Genomic DNA, 25,314 nt, shown 5'->3' on the forward strand with positions numbered 1-25,314 from the left:
GTTTGATACAACCTCCTGATCAAGTTATAAACTCGCTGTCTAAACAGCTTAACTGAAATTTTCTTTGCACCAGCCGATATAGACTTGCAACACCAAAGACTTTGGTAAATAAAAGCACAAATGTCTGCTTTTAGCTCGTTATCTCTGGTCAGTTTTATTTTTCTTTTAAAGCAGATGATAGTTTTACATTGGAAACATGTAATTAAGTCTACACTTTCCTTCATCAATATCCATAGCTGCAGATAGTGAAGGACGGTACATTTGTAAAGTAAGGCTGTTATTGGAGGGTGATGGTCAACATAGAATTGCAGGGAAGAAAGGAACTTCAATAGGGCTTTTCCCTATATGCTTCCATTTTGTCAAAATTACAGCAATAGGATTCCTACGTGATTCGTTGAAGTCCCTGTATAGATTAAAGCTTTTTAATAAAATATTTCCTGGTAAACTTCTTCCATTTAAGAAAAAAAACCCCTTTATTGTTTATATGATTTAACATATTTGGATTTATTTTAAGACCGATGGGAGTGTAAGGTAATACATAAAATGATTATTAAACCATAACTTAAATGTTTTCTCTAAAATAGTACATGGTGTTAGTAACCAGATTTGCCTTAAATAATGGCTCCCTTGCCTACCAGGAGCAATTTTCTCAATTCTCCTGGGAGGAGAATTGAGAATAGGTAGGAGAATTCTGAGCCTTTGGCAATGCTCATAGCTCTCACAGATTCCTGTGATGTTTAAATGAGATCCTGAATGTAAAGTCCTGTGAGGTTCAGTTTTCATTCCGTTCTTTCTCTCTGTACACACACACACACACACACACACACACACACACACACACACACACAGAGTAATACTTAATGTATGGAGAAATCAGCTATTTAACATTTTTGACCTATTGAGATGATTTTTCTTATCAAGGAATTCTACTCAGGAAGCAGCTTACAGTCCAGTTGTGACAACCCAGTGGTCTCTCAACATTGAGAACTGTCCCCTGGGGGCAAAATCACCCAATTGAGAACCACTGATGTTGCTTGTGAAAGCTTTGGAACAGAAGGTTGGAGCAGAGGTTAGGAGAGATAGATACTGCCCTTCTAATTAATATGGGGTTTGGAAGGGAGAAATTTTGTTAGAAATATGATAGACCTTTCACAAGCTCTTGAAATCAGCTGTGCGAATTGGGAAAGAGAAATCGTAGTTCTGTGTAATATCTGTAAAACCAGAAGCAGATTGCCTTATCACTTTATGTCTCAGTTTTTGTTGTCTGGAGTATTAGATGATAATTATAGGATTGCTGTAAAGACAAAAGCAGGTTAACCAATGTAAGGTGTTTAGTACTATGCCTTGCACATAGTAAATGCTAAATAAACATTAGCCATTATTATAAACTATTTTATGGTATATTAATTTTGTTAATATTTTATTTTTATCAGTAAAATTAATTTTATCTTAATTAATTACCACAGTGATTGTGATACCTTTCACTTGAATACTTGAATAATGATTTAAACACTTTATCTTTCTTTTTTTTTTTTTTTTGAAATGGAGTCTCACTCAGTCGTCCAGACTGGAGTGCAGTGGTGCGATCTCGGCTCACTGCAACCTCTGACTCCCAGGTTCAAGCGATTCTTGTGCCTCAGCCTCTCGAGTAGCTAGGATTACAGGCATGTGCCACCATGCCTGACTAATTTTTGCATTATTAGTAGGGATGGGGTTTTTGCCATGTTGGGCAGGCTAGTCTCGAACTCCTGACCTCAGATGATCCCCCTGCCTCGGCTCCCCAAAGTGTTGGGATAACAGGTGTGAGCCACTATGCCCAGCCAGTTTAAACACTTTATCTTCTTAATCTCATTTGTTCCTGAATATTCTAAGTGTAGGCAACATAATTTTTATCCTCCTCACTTCTCAGATTAAAAAAAAAAAAAATCCAAGGGTCAGAGTAGATGACCTGCCTAGAGCAAAAAGGTGAATAGGTGATGGGGAAGGACCTAAAACACACACTCATGATTCCCTGTCCAGAGAAGAGGCAGAACAGCTGAAAAGAGCAGGCAAGAGAGCTCAAAATGCACAGCAGCCAGAGGGCCCAAGAGATGCCAGTGGGCATCAGGTCCAGAGTTATCCAGGTTCATTGTAGTTACTATGCCCCTCATTGATAGTCATCTTCAGGCCCTAGAGTCATGGAGGAAAGTTATGTCACAGTCACAGCTTACACACTGTGTAAGAATTGAGAAGCACTGAGTGGCTTTTAGAATGGCTTCTAATTTCAATTTAAAAAAACCACATCAATTTGGAAATTTTTGATTTCTGTGTGACTAGTGTTTCACTATAAAATGATTTCCATTTTTTTAATTAGGCTTTCTTGTTCTTATTTGTCAATTTGATTATAAATTGTCAGCAGTAAGGTCTGCTTTCAAGATTTTGTCATTGTGATCATGTTGTCACTTTACTCATCATCATGGTGTGGTAAATTGGAAATCATGGCCAAAATATTTTACAGTTCCTCTCATCAAGGTGCAGTCCGTTTCCCCACTCCTTGAATGTGGGTTAGTCCCCTGACTGGCTTTGATCAGTAATAGGAGGGTGCAGAAGTGGTAGTACACCAGCTCTGGGCCTGGCCCTTCAGCAGCCTGGAAGCTTCTACTTTCACTCTCTGACATATTGAGTCATCATAGTAAGATGCTCAGCTGCCCTGCTGAAGGGACCCCACAGAGAGGGAGAAATACTCAGCCAGCCCACACCTGTTGCAGCTGTCCCAGGTGAGGAGCTAGATATATGAGCCAAGCCATCTTGGCATTCCAGCCAGAGTCCAGCCTCTTCTTCATGACTATAAGCCATATGAGTGACCACATGGGAGGTGGAGTTTAAAATCTTCTAGCTGAGGCCTGGAGGGAAGAATCATGTGCAAAGAAATCTTTGCCTTAAGCCATTTTTGAAGGGGTTTTTAACACAGCAGTAAATAACTGAAACACATGGTGATTATTGTTATCAAAATGAAGCATCTACCAGCTTGAGGAACAATCTTAGAGCTGCAGTTTCCTCTGGAACTGTAACACAGATGGTGTTCTAGATAACACACTTTTAAATGCAAGGTTTTTTTTTTTTTTTCTTTTTCTTTTTTTTAGAGTAAATGAACACATTGATATACATTAGCTAAAGCCCTACTTGGCGCTAACATTTTAAAAGCCTTATACATTTTGCATGCCTTTTGACCAGAGGTCAGCAAATGTTTTCTGTAAAGAGCTATATGGTAAATATTGTTGGCTTTGTGGGTCTCTATCACAGCTATTCAACTCTGCCACTGTAACAAGAAAGTAGCCACAGCCAATACAAAATAAATGGGTAAAACGCTATTCCAATAAAACTTTATTTAAAAATACGTGCAGTGGGCCAGATTGTTCAAGAGTCCTAGTTTGATCACCCCTGCTTTTGACCTTACTCACCTACAACTCGTCATCAGACAGGAGAAAGTGGAGAATATCAGCAAAGGACCTTGTTTAACCTGATGAAGTTAGTTAAAGGGAAGAGATTAGTTTGATTAGCCTCCTTTATCACTTTGCTTTGTTAGTAATATTTATTGGGCGCAGATTAATTAGAAGAAATAAGTTCAGGGAGCGCATCTCTTGATAAACATAGATGTCTAATGGCGCTTAACCTTTAAAATGTATGCAGAAAAAGCTTTGCATGTTATTGCTCTTCATGTCTTTTGGGGGTGCTTCAGGTATTCAGCTGTTAGTGCCATTTCAAATTGCAAACTCCTGAAAAATGAATAATTTATCAGCTGAGGGATAGTTTTCATTGCACGGCGTGCCTGACATTTGGAGCTATGAACATCTTAAAAAAGAGGAAAAAAGTGCTGGAAAGTATTACATTTGCTTGGAACGTTGTAAGGGGTCTGTGAAGAAACAGTTTGTAATCATGGGTCTCGAAGCCTGAGATTGGTTTCATAAAGGCAAATAAAAGCACAAAAGTCATGGTGAATTTGATCACATTACACATGCTTCTGGTGTATATATACTCTGTACCATTTTGGTGCTTATAAATCAAAAGCAAAATAAAACTAATGAGAAAACACCATTGATCCAGCAGCAAACGCTCGGAAATAACACTACGCTCCATCGTGCCAGCAAACTGAAACGCTTTTGTGGGAGGTGGGAAGGAGAAGGTTCGGAATTGGAATCCCTGGCTCACATGGGAAAATTTAAGAATGAACTATGGTCAGCTTGTCCTGGCAGTAAATAGGAGGCACACGTTTCTGCAGATGTAGGAAGGGCATACCTATATTCTTGTAAGGACTGAGGTTGTTTAGAATTGTATAGAGAAGGCGGACTAATTAGATTAAACAAAACTCTCGGCTTAATATGAAGGAAAATGACTAATAGTTAAGTCTATTCAACTATGGTGTAAACTCTCAGGGGAAAGAGTGAGAGCCCCACAGCATGACTCATTTGATGTAAGCAGCAGAAACCACTGTGGAGAACTACTATTTCTGAAATAATCCAAACTACATCAGAAAAGGTTATAAAAAGACTATTTAGCAACTGAACAACACATACTTCTTTTTCATTTCAATTGTTGTGATTTGGAGTGAGAGGGAAACGAGGGGTATTATGATAATTATAATAAAACAGTTACTTGCATTCTGAGATCTAGTTTCTCTAGAGAGCTTGTAGTTTAACAAATGAATCTGACACCCCTACTGGGCAGGGAATAATTGGCTTAAATCCCTTTGGTGTATTTACTCAGGCCACTAGATTGCTTTTTCTAGCCTGAAGAAAGCTTTGACAAATTATGATCACCAACATTTTGCTAGCCCAAAAAGTGCTTTCTGATTTTCCAGCTTTACAAGCATTCTCCCTTTCTCCCTTTCTCCCTTCACAGCTTTGCCTTTCAGGTCTCGCCTCCTCTTCCAGGTCCATCTTCTTCTGCTGTCTTCATCCACTCTTATTTAGTGCTCACTATGTTGCAGGCATTTGAGTTACAAGGGAGATAGACCCAAGTCACTGCTGTCAGACTAGTGGTAAAGATAATTATAATAAAGGGAATTCAGGGCAGGAGGTAGATATATGCACAGGATGCTACCAGGAGCGGGTTCCTTGTTGGAATTTACAGGGAATGTTCATAGGTGTGCCGGAGACGGAGAAATTGTGGAGGGCATTAAGGCAAAGCTAATGATCTTGGAACTTGCCCGGTAAAACGGTGATTCTCAACTTGATAAAACATCAGAATCACTTGGAATAGAATGTAGACATGTAGGCCCCACACCAACTAATTTAATAAAAACATGTGAAGGTGAGGATCAAGCATAGGTCATTTAAAAAATGCCCCTCAGTTTATTCTCAAGTGAGGCTGAGTATTACAAATTACTAGGGAACCCAGTGAAAGTTTTAAACTGGGAAGTCTTGTGGCCTGACTTGAATTTTCAATAGGTCACTGGCAGCTATGTGGAGGATGCATTGGAGGGTGGAAGACCAGTTAGGAGACTGCTGTGAAGTCAAATAGAATGAGGGTGTTGAGGATCTGAACTGTCTTTTTGAATATGGGATACCAAAGGACCCTATACAAAACTTATTCAAGAGGTGGAATTTGCAGGATGTCATGATGAGTTGACTTTATAAGTGCTTGATGAGTCATAGAAGGGACAGCCAGAGAGGATGAGAAGTAGGTTGGGGAGGATACACTTTGTGTATTTCTCTTCCATACCTGCTTCTCCCCCCAACACACCTAATGCACATTGATACGGTTTTTGTGTCTCTCCTAGCAGGTATCATAGTTTTCATATGTTACTTTTAGATGTATTTGTCTAACTTTTCTTTCTTTCATTCTTTTTTGAGACAGCGACACACTCTGTCACCCAGGATGGGGTTCAGGTGCAACCCCTGCCTTCTGGGCTCAAGGACATCAGCCTCCCCAGTAGCTGGGATTACAGGCACGTGCCACCATGCCTGGTTAATTTTTTGTATTTTTTTTGTAGACAAGGGGTTTTGCCACGTTGTCTAGGCTGGTCTTGAACTCTTGGGCTTAAGCTATTTGCTCCCCTTAGCCTCCCAGAGTGCCCAGCCTAAAATTTTCAATTCTCATACAAGTTTGTTTATTCATCTCAGATTCTGCCTCACCCCCAACCCCCTACATTCCAATACTGGGCCTTCCATACAGCCAGTGACCAGGAAAGTAAAATTCATTATTGAGGTAGGCCAGTTCAACTGTTTCGAAAGTTTGTGTTGTATCTCATGAGGGAAGCCACCACCCATTCTCTTCTTCCTATTTGGGAGTGCATGCTCCAGATCCTTTGATTTTCCTAGTGAAGCTTAAAATCTAGGTTTATATGTGAACCATCCCTAGGTTTTACATACTGGCTTGAATCAGAAATCATTAAGTAACAATAATATTGAGGCTAAAGGAAGTACATCTTTGGGATGGATCTCGTCTGTGACTACAGGCTTTCAGTCTCTGTGTAGGGCCTCTAGAAATTTGTAGAATTGAAATGAATAAAATTTCTCAATACCGGCAGTTTCCAGCCCTTTCTGTGCTTAGCAATAGGAAATGTAAGAAAGAATTGGCAGCAAACATTTGGGCTGATTCTGTTTGTGTAAAGTGAATTAGAGAATGGATTCTATTACCTGGTATCTTACAGTAAAATATGAAGCAGAAGGACACATTTGAAGTACTTTAACCACAATTACATAGATACTTCTAGTGACTGTGAGTTTGGGATGATGAATTATTCATTTAAATCCTTTGGTTCTCCTTGTAGGTTCTAACAATGCCAGGTTTACAGACCTTAGGTGTCTCCTAGCCCAAGGCTGGGGAGAGAGGCTCCCCCTCTCTTCTCCTGGTTTCATCCATCCTCTGGAGTCAAGTTATTAGGTTATTAGGTTGGTGCAAAAGTAATCGTGGTTTTTGCAATTAAATAGCTTGGTTGCTGGAGCTCCTTTTTTCTCTTAGGGACTGCTGTGGCTACCCAATGTGAAGCCACAGACCTGTTAAGGCTAAAGAGCAGGTGAACAGTAGTTCAGCCAGTGAATTAGCATTTCAAAGGCCAGTGCTCCAAAGGGCACTGCCCAAGTGAGCAGCTAAGTAGAAGCAGGAATCTACTCATACTGTAATGTCTGTGTACTATTTCTGTGAAAATGACTTTTGAATTGTCTGAAGGCTAAACATTTGGTGCTAAACTTTAAACTTATCTATTTTGTTGTAATTGTCTCTAGAATGTACTTTGCCTGTCTCAATATTAAAGAGATCAAATGAAACATGATTGTTGCTTGATTATTGAGGTGACACTAATTAGGAATATCAATTTATATTTTTCTCTATTAAGAGGCCCTGAGGAATGACTGTGGTAGATCGTTGGCCTGACTGTTGCATTTTTGTAGGTCCGTATATGTTTTATAACTTTAGTTAGAAGAAATATGGTGTGGTGGGAAGAGCACTGGTTTTTAAATAAAATGATCTGAGTTCAAATCCTGTATTTTGCTATTTACTGGATAAGTGGTCTTGGTCAAGTGTGTTAACCTCTCTGAGCATATATTTTTTTTAATTTTATGCAGCTTCTATATATTCTACACCTACTGCCCGCCAGCATATCGCTGGATGCTGGTGGTATGATGGCAGGATGGGAACGGGTAGGGTCTGTGCACTCCTGTAGCTTCCAGGCTAATCTTAGGTTGCTCATCTGTGAAATGGGTGTGAGAACCTCATCCTGCAGTTGTTATGTCTTGTGTGAGAATTAACTGGGATAATGTGTGTGAGGTCCTGGCAGTGATTAGAGGCTCATAATTGGTCGATGTAGCTGTAAGATTTGCTTTTTCTGCTGAGCTTAGTTGATGACACCTTCTAATTTGCTACCTTAAGTTTACAGCAGCTATTTTTTTTTCCATAGATCTTTTCTGCATTCACATTTTAACTCACAGATATTGTTCAGGTCCGGGAAGTGTGAGCTTTCTCTCTTTCCTCTTGAATGTCTTGTGTATAGGTCCTTAAGCAACTCATTCATTTCAGAGATATCCTTTTTATTCTAGGCTTTTGAGATACAACAGTGACCTAGACAGACCAAAAAAAAAAAAAAAATCTTGCACCATTAAGGTCACATTCTAGGGGGCTGTAAATTATGAAATAGAACAATAAATACAATATGATAAACAATACAATTGATAAATAGGAAAGTATATTATGTGTTCAAAGGTGACCTAAGTATTATGGTGGGAGAAAGACCAGAGTAAGGGAAATCAGGAGAGTGCATGATGGGGGTGGGTAGGGGTTCAGATGTGATTTAAAATTGGGTAGTCAGGTCAGTGAGAAAGTGACATTTAAGCAAAGATTTGAAGGAGGTAGGGAAGTTAGCCATGGGGAGGAGTATTCCAGGCCAGGAAAACAGCCAGTCCAAAGACCCTAGGGCAGGACCTGGACTGGCAGGTTCTAGGAATAGCAAGGAGAATGAATGGAGAAAGTGTAAAGGATTAGGAGAAAAACCTTGTACAGAGATCCTATAATGGGGAGGTATTCTCCTGCGCACCAAGCTATCTGGAGGTCAGGCTTCCTGGAAGCAACAGGAGTATTTAGGAGTTTGCTAGTGATGTTGGGATTTAAGAGCCAACAGGCAGAAAAACCAGCTTGTGCCAAGGCTCAAAGGAATATGACTAGTGTCTGCAAAGGGCAGAATAAAGGAGGCTGTGATAAAAAACAAAACAAAACAAAACAAAAAACCCAATAAGCTGTTAAAGGGGAAAGGTAAAGATGATTATATTTGTGCTTTGTTAGGATTACTCTGATTACAATATGGAAAATAATCATTGCTCTTGATGGCACTGATAACTGAGACACAAAAATTTTCTCCTGTAGTGATGGATGTCCAAGAACAAGTAGATTATATAGATCATCTCTTTAGGTTTGTGACCCGCTTCTCATCTGATCCACCTTAGGCTTTAAACGCAGGGCCGTTATTCATTATTATGGCCAATAGTAAATTTCTTGCCAGGATACTCTGACTTGTAGCATTCTGATAGGATTAACTGATTCAAAGCCTGAAATTGAGTCACTGTGTACCAGACAGGTCAGGCCTCACTAATTCTCACCATAGTCCTCCAAGTTATGTGTCAGTGGATAAAGATTTTTTTTTTTCTTCCACCGGGGCATTCCTGAGTTTATTTGGGGCACACCCGGGCGAGGGCCGTGCACCTAGAAGAAGGTGTTGGGCCTCTTGTTGGTGAATCGTGGCTTGTGCTGAAGGCGCAGGACCCGGTGGGGCAGCGGGAACTTGGTCTTGGAGTCGTGGAACTGCTTGACAGCCGGCCGGCGGCACTTGCTGGCCGCGATCTCTTCCACCTTCATGATCTGAATGGAGTGGGCCCGGACGCGGTGCCAGGCACCCATGTCTCGGTAGCACTGGGTGACAGCGCCTGCGGTGGTCAGGTCCCTGTGTTCCCGGTACATGTTGTGGATGCCGCTCCGGGAGTCACAGCGCAGCCAGATCCCGAAGTTCTTCACCCGCAGGGGGTACTTCTCAAACACCTGACCACAGTAGACAATCTCCCCTGAAGACTTCTTCATTTTCTTTAACTGAGATACGAAGTACCAGAAGCGGGACTTGGCAACGACATGATTAGGTGCAAAGATTCGCATGCGGTAGAGGGGCGGTGTGTGGCATTTGGGGGTGGGCAGGCGGCGACCCACTACCTTGTACTCTCGTAGTGTGCCCGAGGCCTTCATGGTGTCCTCTCCGCGCTCGCCGCCACCCGCAAAAGCTCAGTGGATAAAGATTTTAAGTGGGCAATTGGAGACTCAGTTTAGGAGCAAAGTGGATACCAAATTTCAGATCAAATGTTTGACCCTGAAATTCCGGCACTGACAGTTATGCAGGAGAAGTTGTGTTTTGTTATCGTTGTTGTTGTTTTTAAGTCTTTTTAATCCTCTCGGATTCTGTTTTATAAATAAAAATTACACACACATACCTAGATTTCTGAGATTTTTATTTTGAGATTTGTAACATATTAAAGAATCAGGCCGGGCGCGGTGGCTCACGCCTGTAATCCTAGCACTTTGGGAGGCCGAGGCAGGGGGATCACCTGAGGTCAGGAGTTTGAGACCAGCCTGGCCAACATGGTGAAACCCCGTCTCTACTAAAAATACAAAAATTAGTCAGGCGTGGTGGTGGGTGCCTGTGGCCCCAGCTGCTCGGGAGGCTGAGACAGGAGAATCACTTGAACCCGGGAGGCGGAGGTTGCAGTGAGCCAAGATCGTGCCACTGCACTCCAGCCTGGGCAACAAGGAGGGAAAGTCCATCCCCCCCACCCCCCAAAAAAGAATTGATACGATCTTTGCATATTCAAATTTTATTAACATGAAAAGACTGAATACAGTGGAATATGTAGGAGATCAGCTGTTTGATTAGATAAATTATCCCCTGCTGGAACTACCTCTAAAACTGCTGTATTTTCAGTGCATTCTGTCTTTAGCTTTGTAAATGACTGTTGTTCTGGATCCTGGAGGCAGTATCTGTCCACTTTCACACTTTGAAGAATCCTTTACATGCTCATCCTGCCCAGCTTCTGTCCAAAAAGAAAAAAAAAAAGGCACATAGTGACGAAAATAACACCAGTAAAAAGTTTTTACAAAACCTTTCAGATTTTAAGATTGTTTAGTGTTGTTCATTATTAAAGACACACAATTGATTAACAGTAAACTAAATATTTGTAATAAATAATGACTTCTTTTTCATTCATAACAAGAAAATACTGTTGATATAGGCTGTCTTTACCCTTACAATATCCAGCCAAAAGACTGTTTACCAAAATTACTAAGGACAGCTCCATCCCTGTCTCCTTCAGTATAGTTATGTGATACATTTGTAAGACAGTTATTTCATTTGTCACACTCTGCATTGCATCTCCCTCCCTCCCCTACTCCTTGGTCGATTTAAAAAAATTTATATAGAGTAAAATCCACTCTTCGTGGTGTACTGTTGTATGAGTCTTGAGAGATGCATAGTTATGTATTCATTACTACAATTACATATAGCAGTTCCTTCACTTCAGAATTTCCCTCACACTGCCACAATATGTAGCCTTTTGGGTCTGGCTTCTTTCACTGAGCAAAATGCATTTAAGATTCATCCATGTTGTTGCATAAATCAATAGATCATTGCTTGCGTAGCATTATATCCGTATCAGAGTTTTATTTATTCATTTGGGTTGTTTCAAATATTTGGTGATTATGAATGAAGCTACAATAAACATTTATGGGCTGGGACAAATACGTTTTATCAGTCTCTGGTGTGGTGGTTTATGGACTTTCTAAAAAGCAAAACCAACAGATACCTGGGCCCACCTCCCAACCAACCTAATCAGAATCTCTGTAGATGGGGTCTGGGCTAATAGATTTCATGAAAGCTCCCTACATGGTCCTGCTGGGCAATCAGGCTAAGAATTATTGCTTGGAGACATGTGATCTTTGTATTTTTGGTAAATGAGCTCTCGAAGGGTTTTTATTATTATTTTTGCTTGGCAAGGTTTAGTAATTTGAGTAATATAAGATTATGCTTCATATTAGTTGTTTTTCTTAAGGACTTAATTTCATTTCAAGGAGAGAGTTACTGTATGCTAATTAAATCAAGGCCTTTTTAAAGGTACATTTATTGAGGCTTAAGTAGTCATGATAGAAATATATTTATAATATGCCAATTATATCCCTCAAGAATATTTTAATAATTATATATTTGATTAAAAGGCGTACTTGTTAGCTATACAGTATAATTATATGTTTGAATAAACTATTACTAGAACTAAATGAGCTTCCTTAATTACCAAGACAATTATTTTATATTGCTGATGAAATATATTATTATCTTACATATATATTGGTAGTGAGTTCTTACAGTGTTTTATAATGATATTCAACAACCAGTTAATTAATTATGTTGAGTTCCGGCATGAAATAACATTAAATGTTACTATAAATTGGACATTTTGGATATCTGACATTAAAATAAAGTAAGATATTTTCACATCTAGCATTAATTACATAAGAACACATGGAGTTTAAATTAATTTCCCGAACTTAGTAGAAATGTTACTTGAAAGCAATATATTTTGATAATCAAAGTGCTTACCAAGGTGAATTTTTATTTCAGCCTAAAGTTTAAGGCTAGTTTTATTCGTTTGATGGAGATCCTGAGAATAATTCTGTGAACACTAAATGTTTGAAGGCCCTTCATATGTAAAGTTCTCAGAAATAAAGTCTTTTTAATAAGACTTACCTAAAGTATTTAGATTATACTAGTTTTATTTCTGATATAAAATCGTTAATTGTTAATTCTGACATAAAAACTCATTTATAATTATGAAAGGGCACATTTTTGATATCCTATTACTGTTATTATTATTGTTATTTTTATTTATTTATTTTTTGAGACAAGGTCTCACTCTGTCATCCAGGCTGGAGTGCAGTGGCACAATCACTGCTAACCTCAGCCTCGACCTGTTGGGCTCAGGTGATCCTCCCACCTCAGCCTCCTGAGTAGCTAGGAGTATAGGCGCCTGCCACCATTCCTTGCTAATTTTTGTATTTTTTGTAGAGACGGGGTTTTGCCATGTTGCCCAGGCTGGTCTCAAACTCATGGGCTCAAGTGATCCACTGCCTTGGCTTCCCAGAGTGCTAGGATTACAGGCATAAGCCACCCTGCATGGCCTTATTTTTTAATATCCTCTTGATTTACCTTTTGAATGTTATTAGCTAATGAACATGAGCTGAATGTCCTTGACCCTGAGACCTTTAAGAGAGCCAAGTCTTTCAGAAATTTGCTTTCTTGCAAAGGGTTGTAGCTCATTACCAGGAGCATATATTGTCCACTGTTGCCAGGAAAAAAGCTTCTAATATTAGTAACAAAGAGCTAATATTTATTGGGCACTTAGGATGTGTGTGCACTATGCTTCAGGCAGATTATTTAATAACAATCCTGTGTTTTAGGAACCCTTATTAGCCTAGACTTTAAGATAGGGTAAATTGTAGTTTGGAGGGGTTAAGTAATTTGTCCGTAGTTGTTCGCTGTTTGTTCATAATAAATAATAAGCTGTGATTCATACCTAGGTTGTCTGACTTCAGAGATCACATGCTTAATTCCTGAGGCACTCTCTATTATCTTCATTTGCCCATCTTTATTGCACTTAAAGATGCCCTATTTACCTCTCCCTTAGCACACCGAACATATTTTATAACTCTAGTCACTTTTTTCCTCTTTGATTCCTGTATTTGGTTATGTAGACTGACTCTTCCATTAGGATCTAAATGATTTCTTTTTTATTTTAATTTTTTTATATTGACAGATAACATTAAATGTATTTACTGAATATAACTGGATATTTTAATGTATATGTTGTAGAATGACTAAATTTGGCTAAGTAGCCAATGTGTTACCTCATGTAATTATAATTTTTGTTATGAGAACACTTTACATCCATTCTGTTAGCATTTTTCTTTTTCTTTTTTTTTTTTTTTTTTTTTTTTTTTGAGATGGAGTCTTGCTCTGTCGCCCAGGCTGGAGTGCAGTGGTGTGATCTTGGCTCACTGCAAGCTCTTTGCCTCCTGGGTTCATGCCATTCTCCTGCCTCAGCCTCCCGAGTAGCTGGGACTACAGGTGCCTGCCACCAGGCACAGCTAATTTTTTGTATTTTTTAGTAGAGACGGGGTTTCACTGTGTTAGCCAGGATGGTCTCGATCTCCTGACCTCGTGATCCGCCCGCCTCAGCCTCCCAAAGTGCTGGGATTACAGGCGTGAGCCACTGCGCCTGGCCTCTGTTAGCATTTTTGAAGAATGCAGTATCACATTTTCTGTAGTCGCCATGTTGTACAGTAGATCTGTTGAACTTATTCCTCTTAAGTAAAATTTTGTGTCCTTTGACCAACATCTCCCCAGCCCATCCCAACCCCCTACCCAGCCTCTGATAGCCACTTTCTACTTCTATGAAATCAGTTTTTCAGATCCCATATATGAGTGAGATCATGGAGTATTTGTCTTTTTGTGCCTGGCTTACTTCACTTGCCATAATGGTCTCCAGACTCATCCATATTTTTGCAAATGACAGCATTTCATTCTTTTTTTAAAGGCTGAGTAGGATTTCACTGTGTACATAATAGGACATTTTCTTTATTCATTCATCCATTGATGGACACTTAGGTTGCGTCCACATCTTGGCTAATGTCAGTATTACAGCAATAAACAGAGGAATGTACACATCTCTTTGACATACCTATTTCATTTCCTTTGAATATATAGACCTAGTAGTGGCATTGCTGGATCACATGGTAGCTCTATTTTTTTTTTTTTTTTTTTTTTGAGACAGAGTCTCGCTCTTGTCACCCAGGCTGGAGTGCACTGGTGCGATCTGGGCTCACTGCAACCTCCGACTCCCAAGTTCAAGTGATTCTTCTGCCTCAGTCTCCTGAGTAGCTGGGATTACAGGTGCCCACCACCATGCCCAGCTAATTTTTTTGTATTTTTTTGGTAGAGATAGGGTTTCACCATGTTGGTCAGGCTGGTCTGGAACTCCTGACCCTAGGTGATCCGCCCACCTTGGCCTCCCAAAGTGCTAGGATTACAGGTGTGAGCCACTGCACCCGGCCGGTAGCTTCATTTTTCATATTTAAGGAACTTCCATACTGTTTTCTATAATGGCTGTACTAATTTACATTTCCACCAGTAGCGTGTATGGGTTCCCTTTTCTCCACATCCTCACCAACACCTACCTTTTGTTATTTGATAATAACCACTCTAACAGACATGAGGTGATATTAAATAACTTTTTCTATGTTCTATTTGCACATTGCCTGAGACATGGTATACTCTCAATAACTGGTTGGCTGAACAAAGAACAGATATAAATTTTATACACGGCATCCATTTTTGTTGGATTGAGATTTCCCCTTTATTTAAGAGGTGGCTTAGAAGGCATTTGGAAAGTGAGTCAGTTTTCTTGCATGGTGCAGAGCTAGCTTAGCCTGTGAGGTATAAAATCTTAATGCCTTTTATCCATGGGCAAGTTTGAAGTTCCCCTAAAAGCATAGTGCCATACTGCTGGCACATACAAGGAAACTTGCACTATGATCATTTTTATTCTGAGAGAGACAATACACAACCAGTATAGGTAAGCCGAGAGATGTACCTGGGAGATGACAGATGTGAACACTGTGGTATGCATTATATAGTTTCTTGCTTGAGGAAAAGGTTATTGAAAAATATTTATTGTAGACAATAATAGATTATACTTTGGTAGTGGCCATGGTTAAACACAATAGTAGGAGACCTTTTCTCTCTGTGAGGAACACCCAATATAATTAGGGAATCAGATCATTAAGCCTTAAATTTCAAAGTAGATGTAACAGATGGAAAGGAAAAACTAGAACTTAGACTACTCACCTCCCTAACTGCCTGCTTCTTGTCTGTACTTCTTTCTTAGGAAATATATGAATTTCTTAGCCCATGCTAAGTAATTTAAGGAACACTTTGTCCCAAGAACAATGTAATCAAGAAACACTGCTACTTTCTGCTGGATGTTTGAAAGGGGCTTTTTATTTTTACATGGTTACTCTGAAGTAACTCAAATCACAGAAGCTGGCTGACCAAAAGGGCATGTTCCTGTCTTTGGTCCATTACTTGCTTTTGAGAGACATAATTCAATTTAAGATCTGCATTTCTGATGGAGAAATATCCATTGCCCATCCAGGTAACATCCTTTCACAATCTTCTGTCACCAAAGAATTATTCAAGTGACCTTGTATGTTTGCTTAAGTTTGGGAGTGACCACATCCCTGGCAGTTCCGTAATATACCCACATATTTCATTGCTGCAACAAAGACATAGAGTATAGTCCTTAAGGTCCTATACTCAAAATAGAAAGTTTGGATAAAGCTAATTGATTATAGGCTTGCTGTTGTTCATTATCTTAATTAGTCTAGGTAATTAAATCATTAATTGATTGGAGCTGATCCCTGCTAAAGGAAGTAATAAAATAGTAAAACTCAGTGCTTTTCTGTTTGATCCCATAAGAACTGCCATTTCAGTTCTTCACTCGCCTCTTCATTTGTGGTGTTTTGTGCTGTCCAGCAGGGACAGTGGCACGGGAGGATAATGCTAACCTGTGGACATTGCTGTTGCTTCAGAGGCATGCTGCAGTGAAATCAGGAAGCAATCCCAACCTGGCTGTGGTTAATTAACACTGGACGCCAAGCTATGCAGATGCAATCCATTATGAAGACAACCCTGACTCTGGCAATTAGCTTTCATTGTTTGTTGTGCTTTGCTTGGGTACATCTCTGAGACTGTGAATTTCCATCAAAGGACTCTGACATGCATTCCTGCCTGGCATATGCTCACACATCTCTGCTCCTGAGATGAGCGCTTTTTTTTCTTAAGCTCAAGTTCAGAGCCTTGGGATAATCGCTCTGTTTCCTAAATATATGAAGTTCTTTTTAAACTTCAAAGCCACAGTAGGGGAAGGAAAAAAAGAGAGAGACCATGCAAACTTAGATGGCTTCTAGTGAATTGAATTGGCAAAACCATGAACACTTGTCTTTAGCTGCTGAAATGTGAGATGTTTTCATAAAGCTATTTCAAGTCTGAAAAGTTGCTTTTTAAAATGAATCTCTAATCCAGTAACTACAATAATATTTGAGTCAGACTAAATAAAGGAAAGGTAAAGCAGTAAGAAGTTGTTTTACCTTGGGATAAATATCAAACCTCCCTGAAAATCCTATTATATCTAATTTCAGAAGAACTTCTGTAGTAAGCTTGGTTTGATCAAGATCCCTTGGAAACAAGTCGGTTTTCTTTTTTTTAATTCGGTGTTCTTTCTTATAATGTTTCTCTTGAGGAGAATTGTGGAAGTAATAAGATTCATAATTGGCTTCTTTTCTCCTTTGCTTGGACTAAGTGAGTCTGGCAGTTCCTTGGGAGAATTTGAGTCCTGTACTTTTCTGGTCAACAAGATAGCAGTAGTGAAGCAGCAGAATTGAGTTGAAATGAATGCCTGGCTTGGAATTTACACATATGGATACAGTGCTGACTAAATGCTCCGAATCACAGTTGGCCATTTTTATTACTATTGATAGAGCTTTCAGAGAACTCTGCTCATGGAAAAATACACTTAACAAATATAAATGCTAGGTGCTTTTACCAAAAGAAACACCTAGGGAATTGCCTTTACTATATCAGCAGTAGATTATTATTACTACTGTTTTAATCTAGTAAGTAATAAACATGTGATACATAATTATAAAGACATTTTCTACCAAGACATGCATGTGCTTCCTTTAAAACTATTTTATGTGAATATGATAAATTATTTTTTATTTTCAATTTGTTATGTGTTTAACTGCTGTCTAACTTAAGAAGCAGATATATCTTTTATATCTTCTTTGCTGTTGCTTCTTATGAATTTTAAGAGACAAGGAAATGTTGGTTTAGAAATGGAAAATGATGTTCCCAAGTAATCAGGAAATAATTCAAAATCCAAAACTAGTATTACTTGATACCTTAACTTCTGGGAATTTTGTTTCTTGTATGTGCTCCTCTGCATTTGTTAAAATTATAGAATACTTTTGTTTCAAAACAAATTTAGGTACAGAAATTAGCTGGGCGTGGTAGCAGGTGCCTGTAATCCCAGCTACTCGGGAGGCTGAGGCAGGATAATCACAGAATCCCAGAGGCGGAGGTTGCAGTGAGCCAAGATGGTGCCACTGCACTCCAGTCTGGGTGACAAGCAAGACCATCTCAAAAAACAAAACAACAACAGTAACAACAACAAAAATTTAGGAAAGTGATCATACTCATTAAGGGAATAATATATTTTTCTTGTGAGAATTACACAAATTTGATAATCCTTGGGTCAGGGAGTGGTCAAGGCTGAGCCCTTTTTTAAACTTATTGAAAATTGCAGTAATATAAGAAGAGGCTCAGATAGAAGTGTGTTATAACCTGTTTTACATGGATATGATGAATTTATACAGTTATGACTTGTGAACAATAGAGAGAGGGAGAAAAAGATTGAGAGCCATTGAACTTTCTTTTCTTTTTTCTTTTCTTTATTTCTTTTTTATATTTTTAAGGAGTCTTGCTCTATCGCCCGGACTAGAGTGCAATGGCATGATCTTGGCTCACTGCAACCTCCACCTCCTGGGTTCACATGATTCTCCTGCGTCAGCGTCCCAAGTAGCTGGGATTACAGGTGCACACACCACCACACCCGGCTGATTTTTTTTTTTTTTTTTGTATTTTTAGTAGAGATTTGGCCAGACTGGTCTTTGACTCCTGACCTCGTGATCCGCTCGCCTCATTTCTTTTTACCATCTAAATGGCATTATCTCTATGATAGGCTCCTCGGGTATTTTACATGTCTTATGCTTCCATATTCTGTTTGTACAGTGCTTTGATAGTGTACAGACAACTTTCATACACATCACCTCACTTAACCTTTAATGCATCCCCTGTAAGGGAGACATTATGTCCATTTTCAAGTTCATGATACTCTAAGTAATGAGCTAGGACTCAAACTCAGATTTTCTGATTCCAGGAACAGATTTTCTTTTTAATGACCTTAAGCCTATTCCTTTTTTTCCTTCTTCCCATCCTCCTTCCTACTCTGCTTTCCTCCTTCCCTGTAACTCCTTCCTTCCTTTCTTCCGTCATTCATTCAGAAATGCCTACTGAGATTATATTAGTGAGAGGAAACCAATTCGGCTGGAGTTTAGGGAGTGTGTAGGGAGATGCAGAGGATGGAGTGGGAGGGCGGAAGGCAGCCAACCCTGCACAACGTTGCTGGCTCTGGTGTGGAGTGTGAACTTTGTCTGCTCTGTAAACTCAGTGTTCATCAAGGGAAGAGTGGTTGATCAGGTGAGAGAGAATGCTGGCACCTACTCTTATGGTGGCTGTGGAATTGGAGAGAAGTGGATGGATGCCAGAAATATGTAGGCAGGTTGAATAAACAAGAGGAAGTAAATTATTTCCTCATATATTGAGGGTGAGTATATAAGGAAATGTCAAGGATGACTCCCAGATTTGTGTTAAGAGCACCTGTTGGGGTGATTGTAGTATTTATTGATAAGAAACACTCGGAGAAGGGTAGAATTGTTTGGCTTGAATGGAGAATCATGAGCTCGGTTTGGGACATATTGAATTTTATCTGTCTGTTAAATAACCTTCTGGAGATGCCAAATAAGCAATTTGATACTTGAATCCAGAACTCAGAAAACTGTGGGCTGGGGATATTCTCTTGGAAGTCGCTAGCATATACATGGTAACAGAGCCACGGGATTAGACAAAATCAGCAAAAAAGAGAATAACAATGCCGTAGGGTTCAAGACCCAAGCTTTGGGTTCCCCAGTTAATAGAATTAATAGAGGTTAGGATGAGAAGTCGAGGGGAAAAAGGAGACAAGAGAAAGAAAAACAATAGAGTTGGAGGAAAATCCAGGGAAGGTTGTGTCCTAGAGGCTGCATGCATAGAGGTTTGGAGGAAAGCTGCTCTCAAATGCTGTTGATGGATCTGAACATGTCCATTGGACTTGGTAATAGCAGGGACATTAATGACATCAGGGAGACTGAGGTGGTGGAATGGTGGAACTGAAAGGGTAAAGAAGAATAATTTTTAAGGGAGAAGTGGAACAGAGAATTCTGAATCTGGGAATATTCATTTAACTCAGACAATTCAAAGCAGAATATTTTTTATGTAATATCATAAGTACTCATTTAACAAAAAAAGAGCACTTTAAACTTCTAGGCTTCTAGACTTTATCATCTTTCTTCACTTTCCTACTGATCTCCTCAAAGAATAGTCTGTGTATTACCATCCTGCATATTTGGTCTGGAGAGGAAGTCTAAATAGTTTTCCAGATTCACTATTGGTATAATCCCCAAGTACTTTTTCATAATTTGGTATCTGACCAGCTCTTCTGCTGATTTGATGGAACCCTTTTATGGTGAACTGCTTAAAATTCTTTACGTAATTGGAAATTGTCTTTATGAATAATACAAACTTCTCCAGTCAATACAGTTGATTCAGTGGTGCTAACTCTCCCCAAAATGTCCTCCTTCCTCTTGTTTTTAGGCTGAACTAAATTGTATATCTTATGGCCGGGCGCAGTGGCTCACGCCTGTAATCCCAGCACTTTGGGAGGCCGAGGTGGGCGAATCACAAGATCAGGAGTTTGAGACTCGCCTGGCCAACATGGTGACACCCCGTCTTTACTAAAAATACAAAAAATTCGCTGGGCGTAGTGGCTGGCGCCTGTAATCCCAGCTACTGGGGAGGCTGAGGCAGGAGAATCGCTTGAACACGGGAGGTTGCAGTGAGCCAAGATCGTGCCACTGCACTCCAGCTGGGGCGACATAGCAAGACTCTGTCTAAAAAAAACCCAAAAAATTGCACCTCTTATATTATGGCTTTTCTTAAAGACCCAGGGAGAACCTCTTGTGCAGCTCTCCTTTACAGATTTCTATCAAAAAACTCCCAACTGTCCTTGTTGGCTTTATTTTTATCTCTTCAAAACTGGAGCTTCCTGAAGAGAGGGATACTGTTTCTTTATTCTCATGACCTCACGTAGTAGGTAATCAGTAAATGTTTGTTGAATGAATCCATGAACCTCAACTATGCTGATCCAACTGAGAAGCAAGAAGTATAAAAAAAAGACCACAGAAGATAAGGCACACCAAATAAGCACAGTACTTTATTTCAAGTAAAAGCCCAGAAACCTCACTCAGAGCATTTTTTTTTTTTTTACTTTACACACTAAAATGCTTATTTATCTGGCAGCCATGCTGTCCTATATAAACGTAGACCAACTGCTGACCCACTGATAAATTCCAGAAAAATCCAAGCAACCGTCTGACAGGGAAATTAAAAGCTATGAAAGTAGATGAGAACGAAAGCTACAAAAAGTAGGAGAGCAAACTAAAGTGACACAAAGTAATTGAGAGTCCTCACATTAAAAAAAATAAAGTGGTCTGCCAAGGCCTTCTGTCAGATCTAAAGCCAAATGTATAAATGAATTTACTTAAACAGTATAAATAAACCCTGATTTATCAGGAAATGATCATTCTGTTGTTCAAAAAAGCAGAACGACATTTAATACATTGAGAAAAGAATAAAGATTACAATAAAGTATGAAAATAGGTATAGCTTAGAGAAACAAACCCTCACTTTTATATGGAATACTCTATTTTTAATGGTGGCAGTAACTGAGATAGTATTGTGGTAAACACATCAGAGTATTCAGGGAGATTAAAATAATTTGGGGCTGGGAATGCATTGCATAAGAATTGGGCATTCAAGGGTGAGAAAGGAAGAGCAGTATGTAGCAAATGGCACAAAATCTTTGATAAATTATTATTATTATTATTTGAGACGGAGTTTCACGCTTGTTGCCCAGGCTGGAGTGCAATGGCGCGATCTCGGCTCACTGCAACCTCCACCTCCCAGGTTCCAGTGATTCTCCTGCCTCAGCCTCCCAAGTAGCTTTGGATTAGAGGCATGTGCCACCACGCCCGGCTAATTTTATTTTATTTTTGGTAGAGATGGTGTTTCTCCATGTTGGTCAGGCTGGTTTCGAGCTCCCGACCTCAAGTGATCCGCTCACCTCGGCCTCCCAAAGTGCTGGGATTACAGGCGTGAGCCACTGAGCCCGGCTGGGAAATTATTATGCATTAACATAGAGAAATTTACTTTCTGTCATTATAATACTTGAATTGAGATATTAAATGTACTCTTTTACCTTTCCATGGTTGGATACTTTGTTTCTCCCCAGAGCAATGGAAAAGATTCTTATTTTTTTTCTACTGAATTATGGCACTAAAATAAAAATTTAACTTTCTTTTTTTTGAGATGGAGTCTTGCTTTGTCGTCCAGGCTGGAGTACAGTGGCATGATCTTGGCTCACTGTAACCTCCACCTCCCGGGTTCAAGTGATTCTCCTGCCTCAGCGTCCTGAGTAGCTGGGATTACAGGCACGCATCACCACACCTGGCTAATTTTTGTATTTTTAGTAGAGATGGGGTTTCACCATGTTGGTCGGGCTGGTCTCGAACTCCTGACCTTGTGATTTGCCCGCCTCGGCCTCCCAAAGTGCTGGGATTACAGGAAAAATTTTACTTTCATGAAAAAATTCCCAAACTTTATGCTTCCTCTTTTTAATTTAAATTGTTGGTGAGCAATGGTATTTAAAGGACAAGACACCTTGAATGAATATTACTAGTGTTTTAGCAACTCAAACATTGGCTAAAGGGTATTTGAAAGTTGTATGTCTGCATTAATGCAACTTCAGATTTGTGTGTGTGTGTGGATTTGTTCACTGCTTAGTGATGGTAAAGTCAAGAGTTTTCTTTAATTACTCTCCATGAAAAGATTTTTTTCTCTTTTGTGTGCTTCTGGATTCAATTGCCTGTTTTTACAAATGAATGAAAACATTGACTGTGACTGAGGTTCTGTAATACAATGTATTATTTTTCTCACTCCTTAGAAATAATAAAAGCACATCATAATACATCTTTGCTATTAACAGCTGACCTCCAGTGTGCTGTGGAACCATGTAATTGAATAACACTTTTTGTAGAGGGTGATATTCAATAGTAGAAATGAATTTAAGTACATCATGATGATAAAGCAGTTGTTTGACAATTGTGAAAGTTCTGAAATGGAAAAGCTGCTTTGATTCCTCTATGCTGACTACTCTTCTTAGTGGAATTCGAGGGTTTTACTACAGTTCAGTAAATAATAATTTAGATGCATTTTTACTGATGGCAGCATAGTTTCTTAAATGAAAGTAATTTTGTAGTATGATGATCAAATTATATAGTTTCCATTAAGATTTACAGCAGCAGAATGTCACATGCATTGATTAAAAAGGGAGTGAAATTTGGAAAATACGAACTATTTGAAATGGCGCATGGGATAATAAGGAATTTAAAAAACCATTGATTACTGGCAGTTGTACCACTGTTCAGAAATTGCTGATTTTGTATTGTATGTCCCATATTTTAAGAATGCCGCCATCATAAATGTTGGAATTGGGTTCTCAGCATTACTGATATTTGAAAATACACAGAGAAAAAATGGTTAAATCAATCAGGGCCTACAAAATGGCCATGTTTAGTTTTTGCCCTTATCACAATAGGAAACTCTTGCTAGGCTTTCTGCAGATTTTAATGTAAAATGCTACCTAATTGTGCAAAATATTACCACGGAGTATGAATGTGTTCTTTTTTTTTTTTTTTTTTCTTTCTTTTGGGCGTTGCACTGGCCTTTCTTTTCAATAAAGATTCTACTGAAGCAATGTGATGGATACCGTTTCAGAAAAGAATTAATTTTTTACAACTTGTTTATTTAGTACATTAAGCATTCATATTGGTATATGAAATTATATTCATGAAAGTTACTGGCTCAACCAAGTAGAATCACAAATCAGAAACACTTGGTTTTAATTTCAACATGTTTTCATAAAATTATTTTCAAACTTGTCCAATGGAGTCAGTTTACTTTCTGTTTTCCTTTGTTAAATAAATGTATTCTAAATGACTCACTATAGAGGGATTTAATTCTAGTTGTTAAGGGATATGGGGGAAAAATGTCCTCAAATGCTTATCATGAAAAATACCATGTATTTACATTATTTCAGGAATTAATCTTTTTTACTTTTAATGATATGAGGTGTATTGACAGAGTTTCTTTGTCTGCCTCATCTTTCTGTGGGGATACGTTGAAAGGCCCTGCAAGAAACCAGAAACTTGATTTAATAACTTGCCAGAGCAACTGTTTAGCATCTGTCCTCAAGGCAAAGAGTTGAACTGATAGATTTCATAAAGAAAATGAGGAATCATTATACAGTTCATCGGAATTTCATTACTTGTTAGAAATTTACTCAAAGGATCATAAATTCTGTATTTTTCATTATTCAGGAATTCTGAAAAAAGAGTGCGCATTTTGTGATAACAAAAATTCTGGTAGGGTATGAGAAATCCATCCTTTCATCAAAGAAGAAAAGAATTCACAACTTCCAATGGATGCTGTTTTCTCATGAAGGATTTGCCCAGTGGCTGGAGAGTGCTTCTAATATTATTATATAATATAATGTTATGGGTGTAGATGCCAGTTTTGAGATGATGTTTATCAGCACTCCTGTTCTTGAGCAGTGAGAAGGTATTTATTGGGCATGTTAAGAACAGTAAAAATTAGGAAAAACAAAGGATAGGATTGCTATGCGTTATCCCCAACCAAACAGATCGGTAACAAGCTATCTAGTTTCCTGCGAAAAGGCGATTTCTGTATTATTCCTGAATATTTCTGTATGCTCTCCCTGGAGACAGTTTTCAGGCAGTTTCACCATGAGGCGGCAGGTGTAGAATCCCCTCAGGATGCATTTTGAGCCTGTGGTCATACAGCCTTCCTGAGTTTAAAGATAAAACGTATCCTTTGTTGTTTTGTAGGAAACTAAATAGGCCTTGATAAAGTACAGATGTAGATAAAAGTTTCAACAGAAAATGACTGAAGAATTTTTAAATCCAGCTATTTGTTAATAAATGTACACCACCTTTACATTTGTAACATGAATCATAGGAGATATACTTGCTACATTTCCGCAGTTAACAGTAATCCTTTCTCAAGAACATTTAAAACTATGCCTACAGCCACCGTTTTTTACACTATCACTAACTGTCGTCTTCGCTGTCCTTGATTCTTGATTTTCACCAGCATTTTCAAAAATGGATACAGTCTTAAAAGCTACAGCAGTTAGAGACAGTGGAAGTAAAGCACTGAATAAACATCTATCACACAGTAGGTATTCAGTGCATAAGTATGCATTCAGTATGTTAGTACTCTGCATTTTACAATATCTCCATCATCAACTTTGATCCTCATTTTTTGAGTGTTGTATTTAAAACTGGTTGCCTTAAATGGAAAATGACATAAAGCTTTATGTTTGTATAAAATAAAGTTTCACAAATTTATACTGAATGCTTACTGTGGACATGGTGATAATCATAGCAGAGACTACAGAGGAGTGTGAATGACACTTTCCATGACCTCAGAAGTTGAGAGCCTCCCATGGACACTTGTAATTAAATTGTTTCTGCACTATGGCAATGGATGGAAAATTAGGGATATGTTATTTAAATGATAACCCATATTTACCCGTGCTCTGGTAGAAAGTTTTGATAACTTCAGTTATTTATTCTTCCCACCAATAATGTCATTGCATACAATTGTGTGTGCTCCTCCCCAAACACACACACACCCTCACCCAGGCACCCACACATACACACCTATCTTTTAAAAAATCCAGG

The 25,314-nt window shown here is 38.9% G+C and overlaps 2 protein-coding genes across 43 annotated transcripts in view; one reads left to right on the plus strand and one right to left on the minus strand.

Annotated features, from left to right (window-relative positions):
• Nucleotides 1–25,314, plus strand: part of PTPRD (protein tyrosine phosphatase receptor type D) — a 2,308,100-nt gene that overhangs the window by 1,895,996 nt on the left and 386,790 nt on the right. The gene's annotated exons all lie outside the window — the stretch shown is intronic.
• On the minus strand, nucleotides 1,094–11,671 carry LOC117974412 (large ribosomal subunit protein eL20-like). Its single transcript, XM_034929750.3, has one exon. It carries the CDS (start codon nucleotides 9,700–9,702, stop codon nucleotides 9,172–9,174), a length of 531 nt encoding a protein of 176 aa, XP_034785641.1. The 5' UTR covers nucleotides 9,703–11,671; the 3' UTR covers nucleotides 1,094–9,171.

Source organism: Pan paniscus, chromosome 11 (genome assembly GCF_029289425.2).
Source record: "Pan paniscus chromosome 11, NHGRI_mPanPan1-v2.0_pri, whole genome shotgun sequence".
Lineage (NCBI taxonomy): Eukaryota > Metazoa > Chordata > Mammalia > Primates > Hominidae > Pan > Pan paniscus.

Bases quoted from the DNA above. Each gene is read 5' to 3' on its own strand.
- LOC117974412 (XM_034929750.3), bottom strand. From the start codon at position 9,702: ATGAAGGCCTCGGGCACACTACGAGAGTACAAGGTAGTGGGTCGCCGC.